At 56.6% G+C, this 13,840-nt stretch overlaps 1 protein-coding gene across 5 annotated transcripts in view; it reads left to right on the top strand.

Moving 5' to 3' along the window:
- The window catches only part of LOC144954211 (uncharacterized), a 31,164-nt gene extending 20,652 nt beyond the window's left edge, over nucleotides 1-10,512 (top strand). For 4 of the 5 annotated variants that reach the window (XM_078884764.1, XM_078884767.1, XM_078884765.1 and 1 more), the window contains exon 3: nucleotides 7,922-10,512. In XM_078884764.1, the coding sequence (XP_078740890.1) occupies nucleotides 8,066-10,369 (2,304 nt within the window). In that variant the 5' untranslated portion in view covers nucleotides 7,922-8,065 and the 3' untranslated portion in view covers nucleotides 10,370-10,512. The remainder of the gene's footprint in view (nucleotides 1-7,921) is intronic. The other variant, XM_078884768.1, reaches the window with a different exon arrangement.
- The last annotated feature ends 3,328 nt before the right edge of the window (nucleotides 10,513-13,840 follow it).

The raw sequence follows: 13,840 nt of genomic DNA, 5'->3' as shown, positions 1-13,840 counted from the left end.
TCTGTGTGTGTGTGTGCCTGTGTGTGTCTGTGTGTGTGTGTGTGACTGTGTGTGTCTGTGACCATTATCTTCAACCGGTCATGCGCCTACTCTAGGTCGACTCAGCCTCAAATGAGTACCTGGTGTAGTGGTGGTGTAGTGGGCCTGGTGGTGATGGTGGTGTAGTGGTGGTGGTGGTGGTGTAGTGGTGGTGGTGTAGTGATGGTGGTGTAGTGGTGGTGTAGTGGGCGTGGTGGTGATGGTGGTGTAGTGGTGGTGGTGGTGGTGGTGTAGTGGTGGTGGTGTAGTGGTGGTGGTGTAGTGGGCGTGGTGGTGATGGTGGTGTAGTGGTGGTGGTGGTGGTGGTGTAGTGATGGTGGTGTAGTGATGGTGGTGTAGTGGTGGTGTAGTGGGCGTGGTGGTGATGGTGGTGTAGTGGTGGTGGTGGTGGTGTAGTGGTGGTGGTGGTGTAGTGGTGGTGGTGTAGTGGTGGTGGTGTAGTGGTGGTGGTGGTGGTGTAGTGGTGGTGGTGTAGTGGTGGTGGTGTAGTGGGCGTGGTGGTGATGGTGGTGTAGTGGTGGTGGTGGTGGTGTAGTGGTGGTGGTGTAGTGATGGTGGTGTAGTGGTGGTGGTGGCGATGGTGGTGTAGTGGTGGTGGTGTAGTGGTGGTGGTGTAGTGGTGGTGGTGTAATGGTGGTGGTGTAGTGGTGGTGGTGGTGATGGTGGTGTAGTGGTGGTGGTGTAGTGGTGGTGGTGTAGTGATGGTGGTGTAGTGGTGGTGGTGGCGATGCTGGTGTAGTGGTGGTGGTGTAGTGGTGGTGGTGTAGTGGTGGTGGTGTAGTGGTGGTGGTGGTGATGGTGGTGGTGATGGTGGTGTAGTGGTGGTGGTGGTGGTGTAGTGGTGGTGGTGTAGTGGTGGTGGTGTAGTGGTGGTGGTGATGGTGGTGTAGTGGTGGTGGTGTAGTGGTGGTGGTGGTGATGGTGGTGTAGTGGTGGTCGCGGTAGTAGAGGTGGTAGTAGAGGTGGTGGTGGTAGAGGTGGTGGTGGTGGTAGAGGTAGTGGTGGTGGTAGAGGTGGTTGTGGTGGTAGAGGTGGTTGTGGTGGTAGAGGTGGTTGTGGTGGTGGTTGTAGAGGTGGTGGTTGTGGTGGTAGAGGTGGTTGTGGTGGTGGTAGAGGTGGTTGTGGTGGTGATGGTGGTGTAGTGGTGGTGGTGGTAGAGGTGATGGTGGTGGTGATGGTGGTGGTCGTGTAGTGGTGGTGGTGTAGTGGTGGTGGTGGTGGTGGTAGAGGTGGTTGTGGTGGTAGAGGTGGTGGTGGTGGTAGAGGTGGTTGTGGTGGTGATGGTGGTGGTAGTGGTGATGGTCGTGTAGTGGTGGTGATGATAGTGGTGGTGGTGGTGCTGGCCACCCCCCCCCTCTGTGTGTAGCCACAGTGCCGGTAGCCTTCATAGACGCTGCTGCTGCCACTCGCGACAAACAGCACTTGCCCCTGCAGCCCTGCTAGAGGCTACCTGGGGGAGCTTTGCCTGTGTCTCAGAACTTGCCCCTGCAGCCCTGCTTGAGGCTACCTGGGGGAGCTTTGTCTTTATTTAGATGTAAATAGATATATTATGGGTGTGTCTGTGTGCGTGTCAGTGTGTGTGTGTCTGTGTGTCTGAGTGTGTCAGTGTGTGTGTGTCTGTGTGTGTGTGTCTGTGTGTATGTATGTCAGTGTGTGTGTGTCTGTGTGTCAGTGTGTATGTCAGTGTGTGCGTGTCAGTGTATGAGCGTGTGTGTGTCAGTGTGTGTGTGTCTGTGTCTGTGTGTCTGTGTGTCTGTGTGTCAGTGTGTGTGTGTGTCAGTGTGTCACTGTGTGTGTGTCTGTGTGTCAGTGTGTGTGTGTCTGTGTGTCAGTGTGTATGTCAGTGTGTGCGTGTCAGTGTATGAGCGTGTGTGTGTGTCAGTGTGTGTGTGTCTGTGTGTCAGTGTGTATGTCAGTGTGTGTGTGTCTGTGTGTCAGTGTGTATGTCAGTGTGTGCGTGTCAGTGTATGAGCGTGTGTGTGTATGTGTGTCAGTGTGTGTGTGTCAGTGTGTGTGTGTCAGTGTGTGTGTGTCTGTGTGTGTGTGTCTGTGTGTCAGTGTGTCAATGTGTGTGTGTCTGTGTGTCAGTGTGTGTGTGTCTGTGTCAGTGTGTATGTCAGTGTGTGTGTGTCAGTGTGTGTGTGTATGTCAGTGTGTGTGTGTCTGTGTCAGTGTGTGTGTGTATGTACGTCAGTGTGTGTGTGTCTGTGTGTCAGTGTGTGTGTGTCTGTGTGTCTGTGTGTATGTCAGTGTGTGTGTGTCTGTGTGTCAGTGTGTGTGTGTCTGTGTGTCTGTGTGTGTGTGTCAGTGTGTGTGTGTCAGTGTGTCTGTGTGTGTGTCAGTGTGTATGTGTCTGTGTGTCAGTGTGTGTGTGTCTGTGTGTATGTCAATGTGTGTGTGTCTGTGTGTCAATGTGTGTGTGACTGTGTGTCTGTGTGTGTGTGTCAGTGTGTGTGTGTCAGTGTGTCTGTGTGTGTGTCAGTGTGTGTGTGTCTGTGTGTCAGTGTGTGTGTCTGTGTGTCTGTGTGTATGTCAGTGTGTGTGTGTCAGTGTGCGTATGTACGTCAGTGTGTGTGTGTCTGTGTGTCTGTGTGTATGTCAGTGTGTGTGTGTCAGTGTATGTATGTATGTCAGTGTGTGTGTGTCTGTGTGTGTGTCATTGTGTGTATGTCAGTGTGTGTGTGTCTGTGTGTCAGTGTGTCAATGTGTGTGTGTGTCAGTGTGTCTGTGTGTGTGTCAGTGTGTGTGTGTATGTATGTCAGTGTGTGTGTGTCTGAGTGTGTGTGTGTATGTCAGTGTGTCAGTGTGTGTGTCAGTGTGTGTGTATGTCAGTGTGTGTGTGTGTCTGTGTGTGTGTGTCAGTGTGTCAGCGTGTGTGTGTCAGTGTGTGTGTGCCTGTGTGTGTGTCATTGTGTGTGTGTCTGTCAATGTGTGTGTGTCAGTGTGTGTGTCAGTGTGTGTGTGTCAGTGTGTGTGTGTGTCTGTGTCAGTTTGTCAGTGTGTGTGTGTGTCAGTGTGTCAGCGTGTGTGTGTCAGTGTGTGTGTGTGTGTCAGTGTGTCAGTGTGTGTGTCAGTGTGTGTGTCAGTGTGTGTGTGTCAGTGTGTGTGTGTCAGTGTGTGTGTGTGTCAGTGTGTGTGTGTGTCAGTGTGTGTGTGTCTGTGTCAGTGTGTCAGTGTGTGTGTGTCAGTGTGTCAGCGTGTGTGTGTCAGTGTGTGTGTGTGTCAGTGTGTGTGTGTCAGTGTGTGTGTGTGTCAGTGTGTGTGTGTCACTGCATGCCCAAGCAGCTTCTGTTTGACCGGATCGAGGGGGCTAAACGGGCGCGGCACGGTGTAGAGAAGAGATGGGTGAGTGAGTGGGTGAGTGAGTGGATGAGTGGGTGAGTGAGTGGGTGGGTGAGTGGGTGAGTGGGTGGGTGAGTGGATGAGTGGATGAGTGAGTGGTGTGTGAGTGGATGGGTGAGTAGGTAGGTGAGTGAGTGGGTGAGTGAGTGGGTGAGTGATAGGTGAGTGGGTGAGTGATAGGTGAGTGAGTGAGTGGGTGAGTGAGTGGGTGAGTGAGTGACACGGGCTACAGAAGAGATGGAGTGATGGGTGAGTGAGTGGGTGAGTGAGTGATAGGTGAGTGAGTGGGTGGGTGAGTGGGTGAGTGATAGGTGAGTGGGTGAGTGAGTGGGTGAGTGAGTGGGTGAGTGACACGGGCTAGAGAAGAGATGGAGTGATGTGGTACAGGAGGACGTGGAGCTGAGTGGACTTGCCGATGACTGGTACCAGCGGTGTCAAGATCGGCCTCAGTGGAGGAGGCTCGTGAAGGACGCTCCTGGGCAGTGCCAGGCTAGGTGCACTGTGAGGCTACTGGGCAGTTGGAGGCAGTCGCCCTCCAACAACAACGGAGGGCGGAGGAGCGACGCTCACAACAACGAGCGGAGCGCCGGGTGGCTAAAGCACAGCAAGTTGGCACAGTAGGGGGCACAGGTGGCGCATCAGCCAGTCATCTCGGTCATCTCGGTCAGTCGACCCGTGGCACCTGGGTCTGCCCCGTGACCTCCTGCCAGCGGGCGTTCGACACTTCACGTGGCCTCAAGGTGCACATGGCCTGGCACAAGCGTCGTGGTGACGTCACCGCCACTTAGTGTTGTTGTTGTGTGTAGGTGCGTGGGTGTGTAGGTGTGTAGGTGTGTGTGTGTAGGTGTGTGTGTGTGGGTGTGTGTGTGTAGGTGTGTGTGTGTGTGTAGGTGTGTTTGTGTGTTTAGGTGTGTGGGTGTGTAGGTGTGTGTGTGTAGGTGTGTGTGTGTAGGTGTGTGTGTTAGTGTGTGTAGCTGTGTGTAGGTGTGTGTGTGTAGGTGTGTTTGTGTGTGTAGGTGTGTTTAGGTGTGTGGGTGTGTAGGTGTGTGTGTGTAGGTGTGTGTAGGTGTGTGTGTGGGTGTGTGTAGGTGTGTGTGTGTGTGGTGTGTGTGTTAGTGTGTGTAGGTGTGTGTAGGTGTGTGGTGTGTGTGTGTGTTAGTGTGTGTAGGTGTGTGTAGGTGTGTGTGTGTGTGTGGTGTGTGTGTTAGTGTGTGTAGGTGTGTGTAGGTGTGTGTGTGTGTGTGGTGTGTGTGTTAGTGTGTGTAGGTGTGTGTAGGTGTGTGTGTGTGTGTCTGTGTGACCTGCTACAGCTGGAATGTATTGTGGTCACAAGAATGCAGTTGGTATGTGGCCATGTGTATGTGAGTGTGTGTGTGAGTGTGTGTGAGTGTGTGTGAGTGTGTGTGTATGTGAGTGTGTGTGTGAGTTAGTGTGTGAGTGTGTGTGTGAGTTAGTGTGTGTGTGTATGTGAGTGTGTGTGAGTGTGTGTGTGAGTTAGTGTGTGTGTGAGTGTGTGTGAGTGTGTGTGTGAGTTAGTGTGTGTGTGTATGTGAGTGTGTATGTGAGTGTGTGTGTATGTGAGTGTGTGTGTGAGTGTGTGTGAGTGTGTGTGTGTGTGAGTGTGTGTGTGTGTGAGTGTGTGTGAGTGTGTATGTGAGTGTGTGTGTGAGTGTGTATGTGAGTGTGTATGTGAGTGTGTATGTGAGTTAGTGTGTGTGTGTATGTGAGTGTGTATGTATGTGAGTGTGTGTGAGTGTGTGTGTGAGTTAGTGTGTGTGTGTATGTGAGTGTGTGTGTATGTGAGTGTGTGTGTGAGTGTGTATGTGAGTGTGTATGTGAGTTAGTGTGTGAGTTAGTGTGTGTGTGTATGTGAGTGTGTGTGTGTGTGAGTGTGTGAGTTAGTGTGTGAGTTAGTGTGTGTGTGTATGTGAGTGTGTATGTGAGTGTGTGTGTATGTGAGTTAGTGTGTGTGTGTATGTGAGTGTGTATGTGAGTGTGTGTGTGTGTGTATGTGAGTGTGTGTGAATGTGTGAGTTAGTGTGTGTGTGTGTATGTGAGTTAGTGTGTGTGTGTGTATGTGTGTGTGTATGTGAGTGTGTGTGAGTTAGTGTGTGAGTTAGTGTGTGTGTGTATGTGAGTGTGTGTATGTGAGTGTGTATGTGAGTTAGTGTGTGTGTGTGTGTGTGAGTGTGTGTGTATGTGAGTGTGTGTGTATGTGAGTGTGTGAGTTAGTGTGTGTGTGTATGTGAGTGTGTGTGAGTGTGTATGTGAGTGTGTGAGTTAGTGTGTGTGTGTATGTGAGTTAGTGTGTGTGTGTATGTGAGTGTGTGTATGTGAGTGTGTATGTGAGTTAGTGTGTGTGTGTGTGTGAGTGTGTGTGTATGTGAGTGTGTGTGTATGTGAGTGTGTGAGTTAGTGTGTGTGTGTATGTGAGTGTGTGTGAGTGTGTATGTGAGTGTGTGAGTTAGTGTGTGTGTGTATGTGAGTTAGTGTGTGTGTGTATGTGAGTGTGTATGTGAGTGTGTGAGTGTGTGTGTGAGTTAGTGTGTGTGTGTATGTGAGTGTGTATGTGAGTGTGTGTGTGTGTGTATGTGAGTGTGTGTGGGTGTGTGAGTTAGTGTGTGTGTGTGTATGTGAGTTAGTGTGTGTGTGTGTATGTGAGTGTGTATGTGAGTGTGTATGTGAGTGTGTATGTGAGTGTGTGTGTATGTGAGTGTGTATGTGAGTGTGTATGTGAGTGTGTATGTGAGTGTGTGTGTGAGTGTGTGTGAGTGTGTGTGTGAGTGTGTATGTGAGTGTGTATGTGAGTTAGTGTGTGTGTGTATGTGAGTGTGTGTGTATGTGAGTGTGTGTGAGTGTGTGTGTGAGTTAGTGTGTGAGTTAGTGTGTGTATGTGAGTGTGTGTGTGAGTGTGTGTGTATGTGAGTGTGTATGTGAGTGTGTATGTGTGTGTGTATGTGAGTGTGTATGTGTGTGTGTATGTGTGTGTGTATGTGTGTGTATGTGTGTGTGTATGTGTGTGTATGTGTGTGTGTATGTGTGTGTGCGTGTGTGTGTGTATGTGTGTGTATGTGTGTGTGTGGGGAGCGGTGGGTGTAGTGGTTAGCGCGCTGCGCTATGAACCCGGCGACCCGGGTTCGATTCCCGCTCACCGCCAACACCACCACCACAGTGACAGCGATTATCTAAACCGCTCCTGGGCCTCCCCTAGGTCGACTCAGCCTCAAATGAGTACCTGGTGCGGTGTGTCGTAAACATCGTCACTGGGGAGACAAAGGCGGCCGGGCGTGGTGGTGGTGCTAGCCACCCACCCCCTCTGTGTGTAGCCACAGTGCCGGTAACCTTCATAGGCACTGCTACTCGCTGCCAGCACTTGCCCCTACAGCCCTGCCAGAGGCTACCTGGGGGAGCTTTGTCTGTGTCTCAGCACTTGCCCCTGCAGCCCTGCCAGAGGCTACCTGGGGGAGCTCTGTCTGTATCTCAGCACTTGCCCCTGCAGCCCTGCCAGAGGCTACCTGGGGGAGCTCTGTCTGTATCTCAGCACTTGCCCCTACAGCCCTGCTAGAGGCTACCTGGGGGAGCATTGTCTGTGTCTCAGCACTTGCCCCTACAGCCCTGCCAGAGGCTACCTGGGGGAGCATTGTCTGTGTCTCTGCACTTGCCCCTGCAGCCCTGCCAGAGGCTACCTGGGGGAGCTTTGTCTGTGTCTCAGCACTTGCCCCTACAGCCGTGCCAGAGGCTACCTGGGGGAGCATTGTCTGTGTCTCAGCACTTGCCCCGACAGCCCTGCCAGAGGCTACCTGGGGGAGCATTGTCTGTGTCTCAGCACTTGCCCCTGCAGCCGTGCCAGAGGCTACCTGGGGGAGCTTTGTCTGTGTCTCAGCACTTGCCCCTACAGCCGTGCCAGAGGCTACCTGGGGGAGCTTTGTCTGTGTCTCAGCACTTGCCCCTGCAGCCCTGCCAGAGGCTACCTGGGGGAGCTTTGTCTGTGTCTCAGCATTTGCCCCTACAGCCCTGCTAGAGGCTACCTGGGGGAGCTTTCTCTTTGCTTCCGTGTGTATATGATGGTACTGTACTCATATCCCATAACCCGATCCCATAACCCGATCCCATAACCCACGCCAGAGGTCGCAACCGGGTACCCGATACCCGTACCCTACACGATACCCGGCTACCCGTACCCGGCCGGGTACGGGTACCCGTTTGCGACCCTGGTGCGGCCGGGTACGGGTAGGCCGTGAGTCACTGGGTGAGTCACCGTGATTGTCACTCATTTCCCACTCGTCTTGTCTCTTCTCACAATTCAAGTTCCTAGAATCAACCCACCCGCGCCTGCAACGTGGCTTCATCCCAGAGGTCGCAATCGGGTACCCGATACCCGTACCCTACCCGATACCCGGCCGGGTACGGGTACCCGGTTGCGACCCTGGTGCGGCCGGGTACGGGTGCGGGTAAGGAATCAAAACCCGTTTGTGACCTCTGACCCACGCTCTATCCCCTATCCAAGACACTAACCCGTTGCCCTCGGCTGCCACCGCAGACGCTGCCACCATCTCCTGCGCAAGGGGCCAGCGCTTCGTCAGCTCGCCAGCTGGTCATCTAGTCAGCTGGTCATCTAGTCAGCTGGTCATCTAATCATCTCGCCAGCTGGTCATCTAGTCATCTGGTCAGCGAGTGGGTAACGATGGGTAAGAAGAAGCCAGGAAAGAAGGCCGAAGAGGGAGGGGCGGCCGCAGCGGAGGCGGGGGCAGCCGGCCAGGCCAAGGGGCAGGGCGAGGGGCAGGCCAAGGGGCAGGGCGAGGGGCAGCCCAAGGGGCAGGCCGAGGGCCAGGCCAAGGGGCAGGGCGGCCACGGGGACGACCACGGCAAGGGGCAGCCCAAGTGTGGAGGAGGTGGAGGAGGTGGTGGAGGTCCCGCGGAGAAGAAGCCTCAGCAGGAGAAAGGCAAAGGTCACGGCACCGAGGGGGGCAAAGGTCACGGCGAGGCAAGCAAAGGTCACGGCGAGCCGGGCAAAGGTCAGGTCGAGCCGGGCAAAGGTCACGGCGAGCCGGGTAAAGGTCACGGCGAGGCAGGCAAAGGTCACGGCGAGCTGGGTAAAGGCCACGGCGAGGCGGGCAAAGGTCATGGAGAGGCGGGCAAAGGTCACGGCGAGACGGGCAAAGGTCACGGCGAGCCAGGCAAAGGTCACGGCGAGCCAGGCAAAGGTCACGGCGAAGCGGGCAAAGGTCACGGCACCGAGGCGGGCAAAGGTCACGGCGAGGGGGGCAAAGGTCACGGCACCGAAGCGGGCAAAGGTCACGGCACCGAAGCGGGCAAAGGTCACCACGGCGATGGGGGCAAAGGTCACCACGGCGAGCACGGCAAGGTGCCGCAGGAGCAGGCCAAGGGCCACGGGGGGAAGAAGGAGCCCAAGGCGGCCGGGACGGCTTCCCACGCCGTCAAGAAGCAGAAGTCCGCCGACAAGCAGCAGCCGCTGCCGGAGCCCGCGCCGGTGACGGCCGCCGCCGTTGCCGCCGTTGCCGCCGCCGGCGAGACTCAGAAGGGGCAGCCGGTCGACGTCGTCGTCGGCGGTGGCAGCGGTGGGATGTCCGATGCCGATCTCCTGGGAGGACCGGAGCCGGGCCCAGCGGCTCCCGGCCCTCCCGGCGGCAAGCCCCAGCCGCAGGCCTCGCTCGACCTGGGCGGCCTGGACTTCGACGCGCCGCCGCCCGACGTGGACTGGAGCGCCGGGGGGACGGCGACGGCCGTCAAGGAGGGGCAGGTGAAGAAGGAGGACTTCGTGCCACTCGTCGTCAAGGAGGGCGGGGCCGGGACCGCCAAGTGCGGCGGTAAGGCCGCCGTGGACGACGGCAAAGGGCCGAAGAAATCCGGTGCCGCTGAGAAACCGGCGGCGTCTGCTGCAGTGGCTCAGGCGGCTCAGGTAGCCCAGGGGGTTCAGGCGGCTCAGGTAGCCCAGGGTGCCGGGTCGGCTGTCTCCGGAGGGGGCATGTCCGACGCCGATCTTCTGGGCGGACCGACCGCGGCTGCTCCGGTGGCTCCTCCCAAGCCGCAGGCCGGGACGGACCTGGGCGGCCTGGACTTCGACGCGCCGCCGCGGGACGTGGACTGGAGCGCCGGGGGGACTGCGACTGCCGTCAAGGAGAAGGAGGCCAAGAAGGAGGCCTTTGTGCCGCTCGTCGTCAAGGAAGGCGAAGAGGCCAGGGGGGGGTCCCGGCGGAGGCGGCGGCGGCGGCGGCGGCGGGAGGCCCAAAGACGGAGGGGTGACGGCCTCCTGCCCGGCCCCCAAGTCAGTGCCGCTCACCAAACTGGAGCCCGCCCTCCTGGCCAAGTCTTCGGAGCCTCCGGCAAAATCTGGCGCTCCTCCTTTTGCTGCTTCTTCTTTGGCCAAAACGCCTTCGGAGCCTCCGGCAAAATCCGGCGCTCCTCCTCCGCCTTGTGCTGCTGCTGCTGCTTCTTTGGCCAAACCGTCCTCGGAGCCTCAGCCCAAGAAGCCCTCAGCCTCCTCCGTCTCCTCCTCCGTCGCTGCGGCGACCGAGCCTCAACTCAAGGCCTCGGCGTGCCAGGTCAAGTTGGCGACGGCACCGGTGCCGGTGGTGCCGCCCCAGCAGAAGCCGATGTCCTGCGTCCCCCCGGCAAAACCGTTCTCCTCCGGCGGCCCGGCGCAGGGCATCTCCGATTCGGACCTCTTCGGCGGCGTCGTTCAACCGACCCCGGCGCCCGCCGCCAAGGTGCAGACGCCTCCCGCCTGCGAGCTGTCGGCCAAACCGACGGCAACACCGACGGCTACCGTGGCTACGGTAGTGCCCGACCAGACCCAGCAGCAGCAGCAGCAGCAGAAGGGCGTCCAGGCCGGCCTCTCAGCAGGAGCCTCCCTTCCGGGGGCAGCCGCGGCCGCCGGTCCAGGCGAGGCCCAGGCTTCGGCCCGGCCCGCTCAGCCGCCCCTGCAGCCCCTGCAGCCACTGCCGCCGCCGTCGCCGGGAATTTCTGACGACGACCTTTTCGGCATCGCGCCCGACCCTCCGGCCGGGCCTCCGGTTGGGCCTCCGGCGGGCCCGCCGGCATGTCCTGGCGGCCCTGCCGGCCAGGCTTCGGCCGGCGCCTACGACGACCTGGGCCTGGACTTCGACCGTCCCGCCCCGGACGTCGACTGGTCGGCCAGCGGCAAGCCCCTCGTCAAGGAGCAGGAGATCAAGGCGACCGTCTACATCCCTCTGGTGGACGACGAGGACGTTGGCGGTGGTGGCGGTGGTGGGGCGGCCGTACCAGGGGCGGTGAAAGGGGCGGTGGTAGCCGTACCAGGGGCGGTGAAAGGGGCGGCAAGAGCCGTACCAGGGGCGGTGAAAGGGGCGGTGGTAGCCGTACCAGGGGCGGTGAAAGGGGCGGCAGTAGCCGTACCAGGGGCGGTGAAAGGGGCGGTGGTAGCCGTACCAGGGGCGGTGAAAGGGGCGGTGGTAGAGGTGCCAGGGGCGGTGAAAGGGGCGGTGGTAGCCGTACCAGGGGCGGTGAAAGGGGCGGTGGTAGCCGTACCAGGGGCGGTGAAAGGGGCAGCGGTAGAGGTGCCAGGGGCGGTGAAAGGGGCGGTGGTAGCCGTACCAGGGGCGGTGAAAGGGGCAGCGGTAGAGGTGCCAGGGGCGGTAAAAGGGGCGGTGGTAGCCGTACCAGGGGCGGTGAAAGGGGCAGCGGTAGAGGTGCCAGGGGCGGTGAAAGGGGGAACACCAGCAGCAGCAGCAGCAGGATCAGCAACAGCAGCAGCAGCAACAGCAGCAGCAGCAGGAGGAGGAGGGTCAGCGAAGGAGTCGGAAGGGAAAAAGGCGAAATGAGAGCTGAGATGGCGATGGGTGATTGTGTGCCGGGGTGTTGCCTTGCGACTGGCTGTGCGCACACACACACAGCTACACACACAGCTACACACACACACAGCTACACACACAGCTACACACTAACACACAGCTACACACACTAACACACACACAGCTACACACACACACACACCTACACACACAGCTACACAGACTAACACACACACAGCTACACACACACACGCACACCTACACACACAGCTACACAGACTAATACACTAACACACACACACACACCTACACACTAACACACACACATCTACACACACCTACACCTCCAAACATACACACACACCTACACACACCTACACACACACATACACCTACACACACACCTACACACACACAAACCTACACACACCTAAACACACACACACCTACACCTACACACACCTACACACACACACCACACACCTACACACACACACACCTACATACACACACTAACACACACACCTGTACACACACACACTAACACACACACAGCTACACACACACACACACACCTACACACACAGCTACACAGACTAACACACTAACACACACACACACCTACACACACCTACACACTAACACACACACATCTACACACACCTACACCTCCAAACATACACACACACCTACACACACACACCTATACACACACACACACACACACCTACACACACACCTACACACACCTACACACACACAAACCTACACACACCTACACACACCTACACACACACCACACACCTACACACACACCTACACACCTACATACACACACTAACACACACACACCTGTACACACACCTACACCTCCAAACATGCGCACACACACCTACACACACACACCTACACACACACAAACCTACACACACCTACACCTACACACACCTACACCCACACCTACACACACACACACCTACACACACCTACACACCTCTACACACCTACACACACACCTACACACACACACCTACATACACACACTAACACACACACACCTGTACACACACACACCTACACACACACACCTACACACACACACCTACATACACACACCTACACACTAACACACACCTACACACTAACACACACACCTACACACTAACACACACACCTACACACACACACCTACACACACACACCGACACACACACCTACACACACACCTACACCTCCAAACATACACATACACCTACACACACACACCTACAAACACACCTACACACTAACACACACACTAACACACACCTACACACACACTACACACACACACCTCTACACACCGGGTCGCCATTGGGGTGGGGGGTGGTGGGGGTGTGGTGCGCGTGACGCATGTTTACAGGGAAGGGGGGGGCGGAGCCACCAGACACGCCCATGTCCATATATGGACATGGGCGTGGCCATGATGGGGCACGTGACGTAGCCGAGGCGTGGTCTGGGCGTAGCCTGCGTTGTGGGCGTGGCCTGGATGACGTAGGTGGCGCGTTAATGGGCGTGGCTTATTGGTCCCCGGGTTACGGAAGGCGGTTACGTATGTCGGGAAGTCGGACAAAATTTTGACAATACAAAGATCCCCCAGGTAGCCTCAAGCAGGGCTGCAGGGGCAAGTGCTGAGACACAGACAGAGCTCGCCCAGGTAGCCTCTAGCAGGGCTGCAGGGGCAAGTGCTGAGACACAGACAAAGATCCCCCAGGTAGCCTCTAGCAGGCTGCAGGGGCAAGTGCTGAGACACACAGACAAAGATCCCCCAGGTAGCCTCTAGCAGGGCTGCAGGGGCAAGTGCTGAGACACAGACAGAGCTCCCCCAGGTAGCCTCTAGCAGGGCTGCAGGGGCAAGTGCTGAGACACAGACAGAGCTCGCCCAGGTAGCCTCTAGCAGGGCTGTAGGGGCAAGTGCCCTGGCGTTAACTACACCACCACCACTACACAAGGTACTCATTTGAGGCTGAGTCGACCTAGGGGAGGCTCGGGTACCGGTTCAGATAATCGCTGTCATTGGGGTTGTTGGTCGTGAGCGGGAATCGAACTCGGGTCGCCGGGTTCGTAGCGCAGCGTAGCGCGAAACCACTACTACACTACACTATACACTACTACACTATACACTACTACACTACACTATACACTACTACACTATACACTACTACACTACACTATACACTACTACACTATACACTACTACACTATACACTACTACACTACACTATACACTACACACAGACACACACACAGTGACACACACGCACACACAGGTACACACACACAGTGACACACACACACAGTGACACACACAGTGACACACACACACAGTGACACACACAGTGACACACACAAAGACACACACACAGTGACACACACAAAGACACACACACAGTGACACACACAGTGACACACACACACACAGTGAAACACAGACACACAACGACACACACAGACACACACAAAGACACATACACACAGTGACACACACAGACACACACACACACAGTGACACACACAGTGACACACACACACACAGACAGACACACACACACAGTGACACACACACACACACACAGACACACAGACACACACACAGACACACACACAGACACACACAGTGACACACACAC

Source organism: Lampetra fluviatilis, unplaced genomic scaffold (genome assembly GCF_964198595.1).
Source record: "Lampetra fluviatilis unplaced genomic scaffold, kcLamFluv1.1 SCAFFOLD_274, whole genome shotgun sequence".
NCBI lineage: Eukaryota > Metazoa > Chordata > Hyperoartia > Petromyzontiformes > Petromyzontidae > Lampetra > Lampetra fluviatilis.
This window is presented reverse-complemented; position numbering and strand designations above follow the sequence as displayed.